Here is a 14602-nt window from a genome sequence, read left to right on the forward strand (position 1 = left end):
TATGCCACATCCCCAAAAGCTTTATAGAAAGTCTGAGTTCCCAAAGCCTGTTAGGATTTTTGTACTTCCTTCTAACTCTTAGCCTGGACATCTTATCTGTCATTTAATAAAGAAACAGCAAGATTTAAGAGAAGCACCTTGCATCTGTGACAGGCAGTGGTGAAAGCCTATGTTTGACCTTTCATGTGGAGTCTGCACAGGCTTGAAAACAGTACAAGTGTGTGCAGGTAACCCATGGCATGACGCTGAGTTTTTTTTCTAGTGCTGTATTATCTCTGGAAGATAGAAAACCCCTTACATTGTACCTTCCCTGAATTATCCCTTATCTCTTTTGTGTGCCTCCTCAGGGCAAGATGCCACAGACACCTCCCTTTGCAGCGATGTTTGACAGCAGCAGCTACAACAGGAACCTGTATCAGACAAAAGAAGACAGCTGTGGAGGGCTCTATTACCATGACAACAATCTCCTGTCGGGGTCTCTGGAAGCTCTGATCCAGCACTTAGTACCCAATGTGGATTACTATCCCGATGTAAGTTAACTGTATGGCCAGGCCTGATGTGTCTCCTAAAGGGAAACAGGAGTAGCAAGAGCAGAATGTGTCACATCCTTGGCTAAGGAAGGGGTTCAGGTGGCCAACCAGCAGTGATAACATGTGCTATACCTGAGTGCATCCTGCAGTAACTCACCCAACCTAGGAAGTCTAATTCTTTATTACTCCTGTTGTGAGGTGAGCAGCCCTGGTGACTCATTTATAAAGCACACACCTAGACTGGCTTATTGCTCGATGGATCATGTATACCATTGACCCTCAAAAATGCTGCCAGGCAAGCTGAAGAGAAAGGCATGACCACTTTTATGACAGAATGAAAGTATTTATTGCAAAACCAAGTGGTTTTTAATGCGTATTTCCCATAGTACATCTGAGGTTGATGTGTACTTGCAATAAGCAACCAAAATGTTGAACTAGTACCACACTATTTAGGGTCAGCAGAGGCTGGATGTGACAACAGGAGGTTTGTCATATGAGAATTTTTACCTCTGTAGGAGCATCCACACATTGAGACATTTTCTGTAATTCTTAGAAAAGAAGATAAAAAATAATGGTATCAAAAGGTGGCAGGAAAGAGCAGTTGTGGATAACTGATGAATGATGAAACTGCAGCTCTACTTGTCGACACACTCCTGCTGAAGACATAACTGTGCTTATGTTCAGTTTCTGTTACTGTCATAGATCTTTTCATATTTCTGAGACAGGATCGTTTTTAACTTGGGTCAGAATTAACAGCAACACAGAACTGTACTTAAGCTAGTGCTTATCCATTAATGCTTAGTGTAAACTTCAAATATGTAGCAATATAGACACTGGTTGGTCAAACATGATGATTTATTCCAAGTTTCTAGAGCCAGAACATTGTAGAGTCTTTGTAGACTGGGTGCCATAGACACTTAACTACTGGCAAAGTGGAAAGTGGAATGGATATTCTGAATATCCTTCTCACAATGAGTTCAAATCATGATATATGGAAAATCAAAGCAAAATAAGGAGCGTCTATTGTAACCTCAGAATCAGTTACTGATTTTTATTCTGTAAAATTAAGCTATGTAGTTCCCTCCACTTTCACTCAGGAGACAAAAGTTTACTGTAGAGCAGGAGAAACTGAGTTGAAATTTCATTCTGAGTAATTTCAGGTAATGAGCTTGCAATAAGGCTGTGTGCAATAGGAGAGCTAAACCACCTTTGCCCTGCCTTGTTTTGGTTTAATCTTGCATAACTTGGCTCGAGCACAAACTTATAGTACTGGTTCTAGAGCAATGATAAGTGTTAAATTAAATGCTTACCTCTTTTGTAATTGCTTTTGGCACAGCCACATGTAGAGTTTTCTTCTGCAGATAGTAAACAAGGAGCAGATTTTTCAGGAAGGCATTTCGAGAAAATATAAAAAATGCTGGTAATTTATGTCTTTCTCTGTATTCCTCTTGTTCACAGAGGACATACATCTTCACCTTCCTTCTCAGCTCCCGCCTCTTCATGCACCCGTACGAGCTCATGGCCAAAGTCTGCCACCTCTGCACTGAGCAGCAGAGACTCAGTGAGCCTGGCCTGGACAAGGTAAGATCCCACACTCTCAGGGAGCTCCCAGGTCCCTGCCCAAACCAAAATGCTCCTATTCAAGAGGGTCCTCAGTGGGATAGAACAGACTGAAAACCTGATGCAAGCATTTAGAATTTGACCCTTTATTCACTGAGAGTCATGGGGAATTTCCACACTGCTCAACCTGTCTTCTATGAGGGCTGCTGCTTCTGCTGCATTGTTTGTTTTATCGAGAGAATCTGTGAAAGAGGATCCTGAACAGACCAAAATCTGCCCTCTGAAAGTCTAAGGCAGAGGTTTTGTTGATCCTCGTCCTTACTTCACCGAGAATCAAAAATCATTTTGTGGTCACTCTGCCCAAGGCAGCCTCTGACCACCACATCTCCTCACTAGCCCTTCTCTGTGTGTTTACAGGTTTTTCCCTATAAGGTGTAGTGCACGCATAGGTCATGGTACAACTGAAATGTACAACTTTCTTTGTTGAGGGCTAGTCATAAGTTATGGAAACACTAATCAATGCCTTGAGCTGAGGCACTCCTGGTAATGAGGGGAATCATTTCCACCCACCTGAGGCCTAATTTCTAGGTCATCTAAGCCAATGAGAATCTCTTCATTGGCTTCCATGGCTATTGACTCTGGCCTATAATCCAATGCTGAATGAAGTTAAGATTAGAATTTACCTAACATTCATACCCTTATGGTCTACAGTATCTTGCAGAGCAGAATTCTGTTTCCTTTGAGCTAGATATTTCCTGCATTGCTGTTACATGTAACATTCCTCACTACTGTTTCCAAATAGAACTGGACCCAGAAAATTGCACCAAAAATCCTGCAGTTGTTGACTGAGTGGACAGAGACTTTTCCTTATGATTTCCGAGATGAAAGAATGATGAGGAACTTAAAGGAGCTGGCACAAAGAATAGCCAGTGGGGATGAGGTAAGTTATCTGCACACAAAGTTACTGGGTAAAATGGTGTTCCTATTACTGCTTTGATATTGCTGTTAATAACATGGTGTGGCTCTGGGTGCTTAGGAAAACTTATTATCAAGGTGCTGGCAGGCAAAAAGTTCTGTCTGGTACCTAAGCCTAGGATGAAACCACACATCATAAGCAGATCTTCTCCAAAGCATGGGCAAGGTTCTCTCCAGCTCTAAGCCCATAACATAAACCCATTTTGTGCAGACAGGCACAATGTGGTGGATGTTAGTATTTATCATTTTACTTGGAAGAAACTGGCTAGGACAATAGCTGAGAAATCCCTATCAGTGCTGGTAATTTCTTGAGTAAGATGTGTTGGAATTGGGCCTTTGACCTGTAGGTCAATGGAAAAGTTATAGCAGGTTTGGGGAGAAATTTCCAAAAGAGGAGTAGACCAGGAAGAATTGTCTTGAGCTTAAAGTATCAACTTAGAGGAAGTCTGTCCTATTCCTTCCTGTGGATGGAGGACACAAGGAAATCACCTGACCTTTTTCAAAATCCAAAATCCCACTTTTCAGATGGAAGTTCCACATGGGTATTATGAAATATTTTAATGCTTGTCTTTTAAGTACTGAAATAAACTCGGCCAAAAGCCAAGGGTTATATTTACTTAGTGGAAGAGAATTAACAAGGTTTCAGTAAGTAAATCCTGGGTAGCTGGCAAAATACTGCAATTGCAAAAGACACTGCGGTGGCATTTGGAAGAACTATAAACACGAATAGCAATTGCTAAATGGCATTGTGTTTCCAGTGTTCCTCAGGGACCAGTGTTGCTTGTATAAGCTTTTAAGTAATGGTATGGATGAGGCAGCAAACAGCACATTAACAGGCATGGAGGTAAGCTGGACTCAGAGAAACTAAGAGTGCTGCTGCCAGAGGCCTAGAAGGGCTTTGAGAGGCTGTACACAAACATGGAAAAGAACAAACCTAAAATGAACTTAGAAGCTGAAATGCATTTTGATGTCAAAGTGGGGAGAGACAGATGAAGATGGGACAAGAGAGTGAAATGTGGTATGAAATACACATTAAAAAGACATAATTTGATGTGCAAGTTGAAGGTTGCAGGATAGCTCCAGGGAGCTTTGGACTGGGAAGAGGCAAGAGGTGTGCCCTCACTCCAGGGGTGCCAGGTTGCTTTGTTTCTAGATACTCTTCATAGCAAGGTAGGAAATTGAAGTTGAGTTCCAGACAAAGTAGTTACGATTGAGGGCTCACACCCACTTGAAAAATACTTACTAGCGCAAAAAGAAAAAACTACTTAGCCTGGAGGAAGTTGAGTTGGTGGAAGGAAGAATGAAATGAGAAGAGGGAAGGGTTGTCTGCAGTGAAGTTTCTGGCATTACAGACAGCTTAAAGAGTGAAATTGTCTATTGAAAGGAAAGGCAGATGTACAGAGCTGCTAGAAACTGTGCAAAGGGACCAATCGTACTGAGGGAACTATAAATTCTTTCTAGCTATAGCTTTGAGGGTTTTTTGACTTTGATGTTTCCTTTAGAAAGACAAAGTTAAAGCAAGCACTACAGTAAATTGACTTGTTTTATTGTGAACTGCTTGGAACAGTAAACGTCAACTTCCTTGACCTTGCTTTTCTACAGGTCACTTGGATTTTTGTGAGTCATTACCTTAAAGGATACAAAAGAAGCCGTTTCCTACTCCTGTTCACTACAGTTCTACTTATAGCTTCTTATTCCACTTCCTGAATTATTGTACTCCTGTTCTTGTAAGATCTGGTAGTAAGAGTACAACCAAAATCTCTCACCACACTAACATATCGCTCCTTTAAAACAACATATTTGGAAAAATCTTTAGAGAAAAGGACAAATTCATCAGAACAAAGGATATTGCTGCCTTGCTCTGATCATACTATAGTGTGCAGACAATACTTTTTGGATGATCCTTTTTGAAGCCACTTAGGTTTTGCTTTAATGGCTTTAGGATGATATGTAGAATCTGGAAGAGTAGCCACCTTGGTTACAGAGATCTATCTACTTAAGAGCTGAGTTTTGCTCCTACTTTAAATTGTCACTCCTGGTAACTTAAATCTACGTGGAAAGGCCTGCAAAGGTGAAATAAGAGAGAGATGGTTTTATTATCTTCTCCTTTTCCTCAGATTCACTGCAAGTTTGAGCTCTCACTTTGGTGAAACTGGTCGTGATTTGCTGCAGAGAGAAGCAGGCCCTTTGTTTATCACTGAATGGCCATGTATTTGTTTTTTTCTGTGGTCTTAAGCAGGAGAAGATGGAGTATTTTCATTTCTTGTATTTCCTCCAGTGGTGGTTGGTACCTTTCAGGGAGTGGATTGAACACATCTTTTATTTGAGCTAACTGGGTCAATACTGAGCCTGTGAGACAATCACTGCTTAAACCCTCAGCTGGATTCCTTTTGGTCTGATGAAATGCTAATATTACAAATTCACATAATAGAACTTAACTTGACAACAAGGTATCTGACAGGTATCAGCATCTGTCTGTTGCAGTGACACGCAGACTTTAATGCTGTTTTCTCACATTTTGGAAGTGTTTTCTGATTGTTTAATGTTAAAACAGATGTACCGGAAGAACGTGCAGCAGCTCCTCCAGAACCTGATTCGGAAGCTGGCCGCGGTTACCCAGTACGAGGAAGTGCTTGCAAAAATTGATGCCACCACATCCACAGATCGCCTCACGCTCCTAAAGACCAAGCCCCAGTCCATCCAGAGGGATATAATCACAATCTGCAATGATCCCTATGTGTTAGCTCAGCAGCTGACACACATAGAGCTTGTGAGTTGTTATGCTCCCAGGGATGACTTCATCCTTCCCCTCTTTTTGAAGTGAAGGTTAACAGGGGATATGACTTGGCTTCTGTGCTTTGTTTAGGAGAGACTCAATTATATTGGACCAGAAGAATTTATCCAGGCGTTCGTGCAGAAGGATCCTCTGAATAATGCCAAGGTAATGGGAGCAGATCTGGAGCAGCACTGAAATGCATCATTTACCATCAGGTGCACCATAAGCTAGAAGTGAGGTCCAGCAATAAATGAGGACCAGTAGAAAACAAGCTTTAAAATTCCCATTAAACATTTTGTTAATGTGTTTATTTTTCTTTCTGGAGTACAACTCCTGAAGCTTGAGAACTCAGCCAACAAATTCACTTAAATTAACACAGTTCCTGAGTTTTCTGACTTAAGCTAAGGGAGAATTTAATCCTGTGAATGTTTTCCCCAGGTCATTTATGCAGCCTACAGCTGGAAGAAGTTGAGTTTAACTTTGCCTTCTGCATTATTCGTTTTCGACATCTGTTCTTCCTTTTTAGTAAACTGAACTCTTTGCAGCCAAGTGGCACATGGGGGAATTTGCAGGTAGAGCAAATAGACATAACAAAAATGAGCACAGAGGGCTCTAGATCTATGTGAGATTTTAACCAGCCATGATGGAGTTGTCATCTCTTTGAGTGCTGCTTTCAAAATTACTTAATGTTTTATGTTTTTCAAGATGACTTAACCTCTGTAAATAAACTGTGACAGAGTCAGTCTGTTAAAACTTCAATTAACTCTAAACTGACAAACAGAATAGAATGACACAGGTTTACAATTTGATGATCAGTCAGATGGTCTCTGAAATTGTTTTTCCAGATAGAGATCACTGAAACTGCTGTCTACCCCTTTTTAGGCAACCCTGAGATGTGGTGTGGGAATGATTCCAAGATGATACAGCATAGCACTGCTCAGGAAAGGGATAATCCCATCGAAATGGAAGAGCTGATCTCCCAAACTTAGGATGCAGTATGTCTAACAGCCAAACATAATGTGCCTGACCTCTGTTTTCCTGCTGCACTTGCAGAGAGCCTAGTGTTTTATCTACTCTAGCAGAGGGACAGGAGTAAGGACTGAAACAGTGTGCATATTCAAGGGAGCTTCATGCAGATATTTATCCCTGATTGTTTGCATAAGTCTGTCCTAGGTCCTTAAAGAATCCCAGTAGGACTTAAAGCATTCCTTGTGCCTGCTCTAGTGCTTTACTGGGCTGACAGCTCAGAAGGAAGTTACACATGCTTGAATACTACCACTGCTGTTTTCCCTCTAAGCTTTTTGTCACTTTGGGTAATTTGAGTTATTCCTGGTTACTTGACAATGTTTGGGGATGGCAAGGCAGAAAGCCAGAAGATCTCCCAGGGAAAATATAAAAATTGTGCTAAAGTTGCTATTTTATTTCTGTCTGTAGAGCTGCTACGGAGATCGAAAGACGACTCGGAATCTTGAAGCCTATGTGGAGTGGTTTAACAGGCTCAGTTACTTGGTTGCAACAGAAATCTGTATGGTGAGCCAGGACTTTTTGTGCTGAAAGGTCTTGTTTAGTTATCTAAAACTCTGAAGCTTTTTCAAGTTTGGTGCCTTTTGGACTTTTCATTCGCTTGGTTCTGTAATTGTTGACATTTGGATGCAGTCAGAGCACGTCTGAAGAGGAAATAAGTTCAGTTTTTTTAGCATTATACTGGTGCCTCAGCCTTGTTCGTGTGACAGTGATGATTTATTCTGGGTTAGCCCTTCTTGGTACACGAGCATGTGTGGCCTGCTTTTCTCTTCTCTGGAAGGCCCTTGTGAATTGAGGCACATTCTCTCCTCTGGCTGAACCTCTACTCTGCTCTGCTGTTCTTCATATCCTCCTTCTTGGCAGAGCCTCTTTTCCTGTGTTCCTTGCTCTTTGCCTGCCTGGGATCTGGTTTGTCCTTGCTGTCCTGAATGCTTTTGAACACAATAGTGTAACTTCTACATGTAAAGGATAGTGTGAAGCTTTGGTACATATGGAAGAGACTTTTAACAGGGGTCTTATTTCTTTGGGGATGTGTCTGAGTGCTGTTTCCTGCTGAGCATAACCCTACAAATGCATCTCTTGCAGCCTGTGAAGAAGAAGCACAGAGCAAGAGTGATAGAATATTTCATCGATGTGGCACGGGAATGTTTTAACATTGGCAACTTCAATTCCTTAATGGCTATTATTTGTAAGTATGAGATATTGAGATACTGAGATATTATTTTATCCCTGTTTACATCTGGATAAAGGAAGCAGGGTGCTTCACACAGAAATCTACTGCTGAGCTTGGTCAGCAGAGTGAAGTTGCTCAACACTGTTGTATTGCTATATGCGTACTATAAAGTTGGTATAAACCAAAGTTTTCTTTGCAACTCTTCAGAGACCTCAATCCCCACTTTTTTAAGCCAACTTCAGTGCAAAATAGGAATAGTAACTTTGCCTGTAATATGGAGCATTGAAACGTCTTCCATAGTTTCTGTCACATCCTAGTGGTTTAAAAACTCCATACCTCTTTATATCTGGTAGGAAAATACTGGGAATATTTTTTTTCATATGAAATATGAAAACTTCATAGCTAGGTGTAGTTTTCAATGAATTATGTGAGAGATGGTGTTCAGAACACTCATTTGAACTTTTCTGTTGTACATATATGTTTTATCAAAAGCACACTAAATAATGTTATAGCATTTTTTTAGAGCTTTCATTCTGTAAGGGATGAAGATTTTGTTTCCAAGGTTATTTTGGAATTTGAAGAAAACAGTGACTCTGATTTCTTGAGTAGCTTCATTGAAAATACTTGTTACTTGTTGGTAATAGATTCTTTGCTTTCTAAATACTTACTGGTCCAAACTACCTGAAAGATTTTTTTTCTTTTTAAATACTCCAACAATCTCTTTCTTCTATATCAAGCTGGCATGAACATGAGTCCTGTGTCTAGATTAAAGAAAACCTGGGCAAAAGTGAAGACAGCCAAATTTGATATTCTTGAGGTAAGTTTGGCTAATATTTGGACAGGAGCATGTTACTTTTAACTGCTCAAAAATGTGAGTTTGGCTTCATTATGACATTTCATTTAGTATATTTGTGCTCTTAATGGATTTTGTCCAGCTGGCCTTTGTCAAAGGTCATGCAGGTGCAGCACTATATGAGTTCGTGATTTGTCCAGGAGAATATATTGGGTCCCTTGTTGTGCTGAATGGAGATTTTTAAAAATAAGGTTCTCTTCAGATCAAATTAACAGACAGAGAGATACCGCAGTCCTCGACAAAGCTGCATTTGTGGGGCTGTTCAGAAGACCTTTTCCTATTTAAGAGTCGCTCAGTTGAAAAAGGATTGTGTGTACCTCATTATTTGCATCTTTTCATGACTTGCAGCATCAGATGGACCCTTCCAGCAATTTTTATAATTACCGAACTGCTCTGCGTGGAGCCGCTCAGAGGTCCCTGACAGCTCACAGCAACAGAGAGAAGGTGTGTTTGCAAATGACTTGGCAGTGGGCAAAAGGGAAATGTGCTTGTTATGTTGCACAGTAAACCTTTATCCTGGAATTCTGATTCTCAGCAACTCTACCCCTGGTGGGTTTATAAAAAGTTGCCAGATCAGTTTGGTGCTGACTGAAAGTCCAAACATTAAATGATCACTTTGATTTTTAAGTAAAAGAAGGATGTTGCCTCAGCTCGTTTCTGTTTGACAGACACCTCTATCTCACAAACCTATACCACAAACAAAAAGGCTAAGGACTGACATGAGAGCTGCTGCCTCTGCTAAACTTTCAGTAATTCATGGCTTAAGGTGGAAAGGCTTCAAAACTTACTCATAAAAGGTATTCTAAACCTCAAATCCAGACAGAGCTGTGGCATTCCCTTCCTGTATATAGTCTTTAGATGCAGAATCTCAGTGTTAGTTCTTGTGGAAAGGAATCAAATAGCTTCCTAACTGCTCTCCACTTGGAAGCAGTTGCTCATCAACTCCTTATTAGGACTTCATGCTGTGTTGAATAAACGTGATCTTGGAGTTCATGGAATAAACTACCAGGCAGATGAAGCAAATCAGATGTGCAGTCTGCTGACCTATACTGTTGTTATACATTGAATGTCTTTCTGAGTCCTAAGGCTCTGTTCACATATCATTCAGTGTACCAGCAGTTTAAATGTAAGAGGCTTACTTCTTTTTAGAGAGAAGACACTTTTAATATTTCAAAGAAAGAACTTAGAGATATTGAAATATGGTGCAGTGAAGTGTTCCATGAAAATAAGTGGTATTTGTTTAATCCCCAGTTGTAACAAGAATGTGTAGTTGTGAAAATTTCCATAGGATGAAAATTAAAATAGAACCATTTTAAGAAATAAAATTCTCCAGCATTCTCCAAAGAAGATACTTTGTCCATTTGGCAGGAAATGTTTAATTTTAAGCCAGTCAGTACCAAGGTTCCATGACTTGCATGAGCTCAGGGAATTGTAGCTCGAAAACCCTTTCTGCTGCTACCCCAATATTCCCTTCTGTGATTCAGTGTGCATCTCCCCTTGTTTACCAAGCAAGTCCTGTCAAGAGGGAAAGCTACACTACAAGATACCCTGCAGGAATTACATGTAAGAAGTAGGTGCCTCTGACCATTTATCTTCTAGAATCTGCAAGGAAGAAGGAAAAAATGAAAACAAGAAGGACATGACATAGAAATGGAGGACTTTGTGGAGAGACTTGTTTTTTAAAATGTAGTGAATGCACAGTTTTTGTGTAAAGTTGTAGAATCCTTAGTCCTTCTGTATTGTGCTTACCTTTTGTATTACCTGACTTCCTTTCATTTTTCTCTGTAGACCATTGTGTCTTGATTCAGGACCAGACTGATAATAATGCTGCTCTCTCTCTAGATTGTGATACCTTTCTTCAGCCTCTTGATCAAAGATATTTACTTCCTCAATGAGGGCTGTGCCAATCGCCTTCCCAATGGTCATGTCAATTTTGAGGTAAGTAGAGCACTGAATGGGGTTTAAATGCAGGGTCAGCCCCTTTAACAGAAAACTGCAGCAGATCACAGTCCAATTTCCCCTGGATTATGGGAGAGCAAACATAGACTGGAATTTGAGTATATCTGTTATTGCTCAGGGGAGCTGGGAGGTAGTCAGGAAAAAGCAGTTTTATCGAACGTGGAGTGTTTATAGAAACTTTAAATATTCCCAGTTTTTTTAGTGGGGGGAAAAAGAAAGTCAGAACTTCTTCCCAGTGCTCAAATTCATCTCAACATTTCAATTCACAGGTTTGTTATAATTAATGACAAAATGTTCAAATTGTATTTTAGGGTTTTATCTTTCAATTCCTCACATAAAAAGCAAGTTCCTCCTTTATCAAGATACATAGGCAGCATTTTCATGCATGTGAGTCCCAGATTGTCTCTGAAGAAATATGTGATAGAGCAGCAGCGAGGGAGTTTTGACTCTCTTGTCTTCCAGTAGTTTTTCTGCCTTTGATTTCATGCTTGTTATCTAGCACAGGGTGAGTTACCCAGTGATTTGTTCCCTGGTACTTTAAGTTTTCAAGAAGCCTGGGTCATTCACACAAAAGTGCAGTACATTTCAGTTGTAGTCATAGGCCTACCTAAAACCTTTAGGTTTTAGGCCTAAAGGCTCTAAAACTAGGCTGTGCAATGCCCTTTTGCTCAAGGAATCCATGTGCACTTGTGGCATGTTAAACTTTATTGAAAGAGTTTATCAGTTAATGGCATCAGCACACTACATGGGGAGTGTTTATTTTTGGCATACATTTCCAGCAAGAAAATAGACCATTTCATATTTGCTGACAGGAAACATCTGGATTTTGAAATGTCAGTATTAAGCATCTGATGTGAAAATCACTATGTATTTAATTGCAAAACAAAAAGCATAAGCATCAATGAAGTTAAAATTTGGGCATAAGGAGTGTTACCAGCTCACTGAAAGAAAAATTTAGTGCACTTCATGATCTACTATATTTGTATTCACAACAGCAATTTTTAACAAGGTGAAGGAGTGGGAAGTTACCATAGCTTGAAACACGAACACAAAATTTAGGAGCTGAGTTGTTGAGTCACATCATGCTCAATTCTATCTTAAAAGCCAGGGACAATCAAAGCCTTGGTCTCCAAACCAAGATCTCTCCCTCTTTTTAAAAAAATGTTCAGGGTAAGTAATGCTGTTCAATATATAGCACCTCTTCTGCTTTGTATTCTGACAGAAATTTTGGGAATTGGCAAAACAAGTCAGTGAATTTATGACATGGAAGCAAGTGGAGTGCCCTTTTGAAAGGGATTGGAAGATTCTGCAGTACTTGCTCTCTGTCCCAGTCTTCAGTGATGATGGTAAGTACTCTGGACTTCTGCAGGGATAGTGTCACTGGCTACTGCTCAATCTCCTTCTGTGATAATTTGTGGCTCCCTCAAAGTAAGGAAAGACTGTCCTGAGGACATCTCTGTCTGGCAAGTGAAAAATGTTCCTCCCTTACAAATAACAGAGAAGATTTTTCTTTTATGTGCATATAGTCTGTGGGAATCAACATTGGTCCTGAAATAGAATGAATTAGATTGATGTGGTTCCTGTAAATGTCACATGAAGTATATTTATGTGGACTTTCAGGATGCTTTGCACTAAAGGGTGCTGCTTAAGGAAGAAAATAGGGACTTCACTGACTACTTACAAAGCACCATGTCCCTGGGCTCATTTTATTTTCTCTTGAGTGCTTTCTTCTCCTCGTGCTTTTGAGTTTCTGCTGGTTGCTTTTCCCCCCCTCAGGGTAGTCTTTGTTCTCCTGCACAGTTTGTTAGCATTGTCTGGGTGCAATTATAAGCAATGCTATACTTCCTAATGGGATTCTGAAGCCCTTAACTGAGGGATGGATAATACATGCCTGCTTCATTTAACTCAGTCTGCTTTGCAGGGAGAGCAAATTTTAAAATGCCGGTAGGCCTAACATAATGTATTTGCTTCTGATTGCAGCACTTTACTTGGCTTCCTATGAAAGTGAAGGTCCTGAGAACCACATTGAAAAGGACAGATGGAAGACACTAAGGTTTGTGTCAGAGGTTACCCAGATCAATAAATAAATAGAATGGGATACAGAGCAAGCATCAAGCAGTAAAAACCAAATGGCGTGTTACATGTTTCAACAGATGGGATGCAGCATGGTTGTAAATCCCCAAACCCCCTCCCAATCTCTCGGACTCTTGGAAAAAATAGAGCAATCAGTCTTTATCTTAAACCCCCTTGGTCCTTCTTTCCCTTAGGAAATGGGAATTAGAATAAGTAATTTTGTATTTTAATTTCTTGTGTTACTCAGTGAAGGAAGAAAGTACTTTCTAAATTCCCAAGAAATCCCCACTTCCTCACAAGTTCTCTGCAGAGCACTCTGGATTCCACACAGATGTTTTCACAACTTCTGCATCCCTTTCTGCACCAGCCTTTCAGACAGGGCTGAGGTTTGCTTAAAGATCACTTTGGGGCAAATGCATTAATGAAACCAGTTAAAAATTTAGAGTTCAGGCTGGGGAAAAATATTCAGCAAAGTCATATTTTTGGTTTTTCTTCTACTGCTATTAGAATGCAGCCTCACCAGCTCTTTGATTTTACTAATTGTGGAAGAATACATGAACCATTGAGGCGGGGGATGTAACAATTCCATCTGATTGATTCTACTCATTTTGAGGAGAAGACAGGAAGAGAGTTACATCAGGGCACAGACATTCCACGTTACACAGGGTGACAAGATGAAAACCTGTAGTAACTGGAATCTCAGTTTCACAGCTTTCTTATCGTAGTCACTCTGAGAAGACTTACATCATTCTAATGATTGTCTTTACCCATTTGCATTTCCCTCTGCCTTTCAGGTCAGCGCTTCTGGGCAGAGTCTAGAGCACACCATGTCTGCTGTTGCTGTGTTATGTGGATTGCCAAGGGCCATGGCTTGGTTTATTTTTCTGTGCAGAGTGGCGCTCAGAGTGATGAAAGATGTGCAGTCAGTTGCAATATTGTGGCAGCAAAGATGAAAGAAGTTGATTCAAGAACAAACAGGCAGCTTGTCTCATCTGACAGATGAGATAAAATCACAGCCCACTCATCTGGGAATCAGGCTGAAGTATTGATTGAGAATCCTTTGAAGATCTCAGATGCTGCCTATGAATCATTTCACACCTGGATGGAATATTCTTTCCTTTCCTTTTGCTGCAGCTTGCTGCTACAAGGACTCACAGGAGGTTACAGAGGGGAAATGTTCACCATTCCTTTCAGTGAAACCCAAGTCTGCATTGGAGAGTCTCATTCCTAATAAGCTGAATATATCCCAGAACTTTGGGATTGCTAAGAAGGGAAAGGACTGGACACAAAAATTGGCTGCTGAGGAGAATTTCTCCCTACCACTGTAATGGTGGCTGGGTATTTTGTCTTTTTCCAATGAGTTTTTGAGTTGGCTGCTGGCAGGCAAACTCATTATTATTTTAAGTTATTTAAAAAGTATAAAGTAATAAAAATCAAGGCTGTGGTAGAAAATACACCTGCTATAAAAAGATAGTAGCTATGTAGCTCTACAACTTCTAGGGAAGTTTTTTCTTTTCTTTACTTCTTTACAACTAACCACTACATGCTACAGACACACTTATTTCTACTGTGAGGTTTTCTTACTCTTGATTTTCCATACTTGACCTTCTTATATTAGGTTGAACAAGCTGACTTTTCTAGAGTAGTCATTGAGAAACTGGCATAAAAACTGTTGAAAT

The 14602-nt window shown here is 40.2% G+C and overlaps 1 protein-coding gene across 1 annotated transcript; it reads left to right on the plus strand.

Moving 5' to 3' along the window:
* Nucleotides 1-347: 347 nt before the first annotated feature.
* Nucleotides 348-14382, plus strand: RASGEF1B (RasGEF domain family member 1B). The gene is made up of 13 exons (XM_068187655.1): nucleotides 348-530; nucleotides 1989-2111; nucleotides 2893-3030; nucleotides 5620-5835; nucleotides 5932-6006; nucleotides 7276-7371; nucleotides 7951-8053; nucleotides 8776-8855; nucleotides 9240-9335; nucleotides 10734-10829; nucleotides 12073-12196; nucleotides 12831-12903; nucleotides 13718-14382. Exons 1-13 carry the CDS (start codon nucleotides 354-356, stop codon nucleotides 13740-13742), a joined length of 1422 nt encoding a protein of 473 aa, XP_068043756.1. The 5' UTR covers nucleotides 348-353; the 3' UTR covers nucleotides 13743-14382.
* The last annotated feature ends 220 nt before the right edge of the window (nucleotides 14383-14602 follow it).

Source organism: Anomalospiza imberbis, chromosome 4 (genome assembly GCF_031753505.1).
Source record: "Anomalospiza imberbis isolate Cuckoo-Finch-1a 21T00152 chromosome 4, ASM3175350v1, whole genome shotgun sequence".
Taxonomy (NCBI): domain Eukaryota; kingdom Metazoa; phylum Chordata; class Aves; order Passeriformes; family Viduidae; genus Anomalospiza; species Anomalospiza imberbis.

Excerpts from the sequence above, each read along its gene's own strand:
- RASGEF1B (XM_068187655.1), top strand. The coding sequence starts at position 354 with ATGCCACAGACACCTCCCTTTGCAGCGATGTTTGACAGCAGCAGCTAC. Across the intron at positions 3,031-5,619 it reads GAATAGCCAGTGGGGATGAG|ATGTACCGGAAGAACGTGCA; the intron begins GTAAGTTATCTG and ends ATGTTAAAACAG. Across the intron at positions 8,856-9,239 it reads CCAAATTTGATATTCTTGAG|CATCAGATGGACCCTTCCAG; the intron begins GTAAGTTTGGCT and ends CATGACTTGCAG.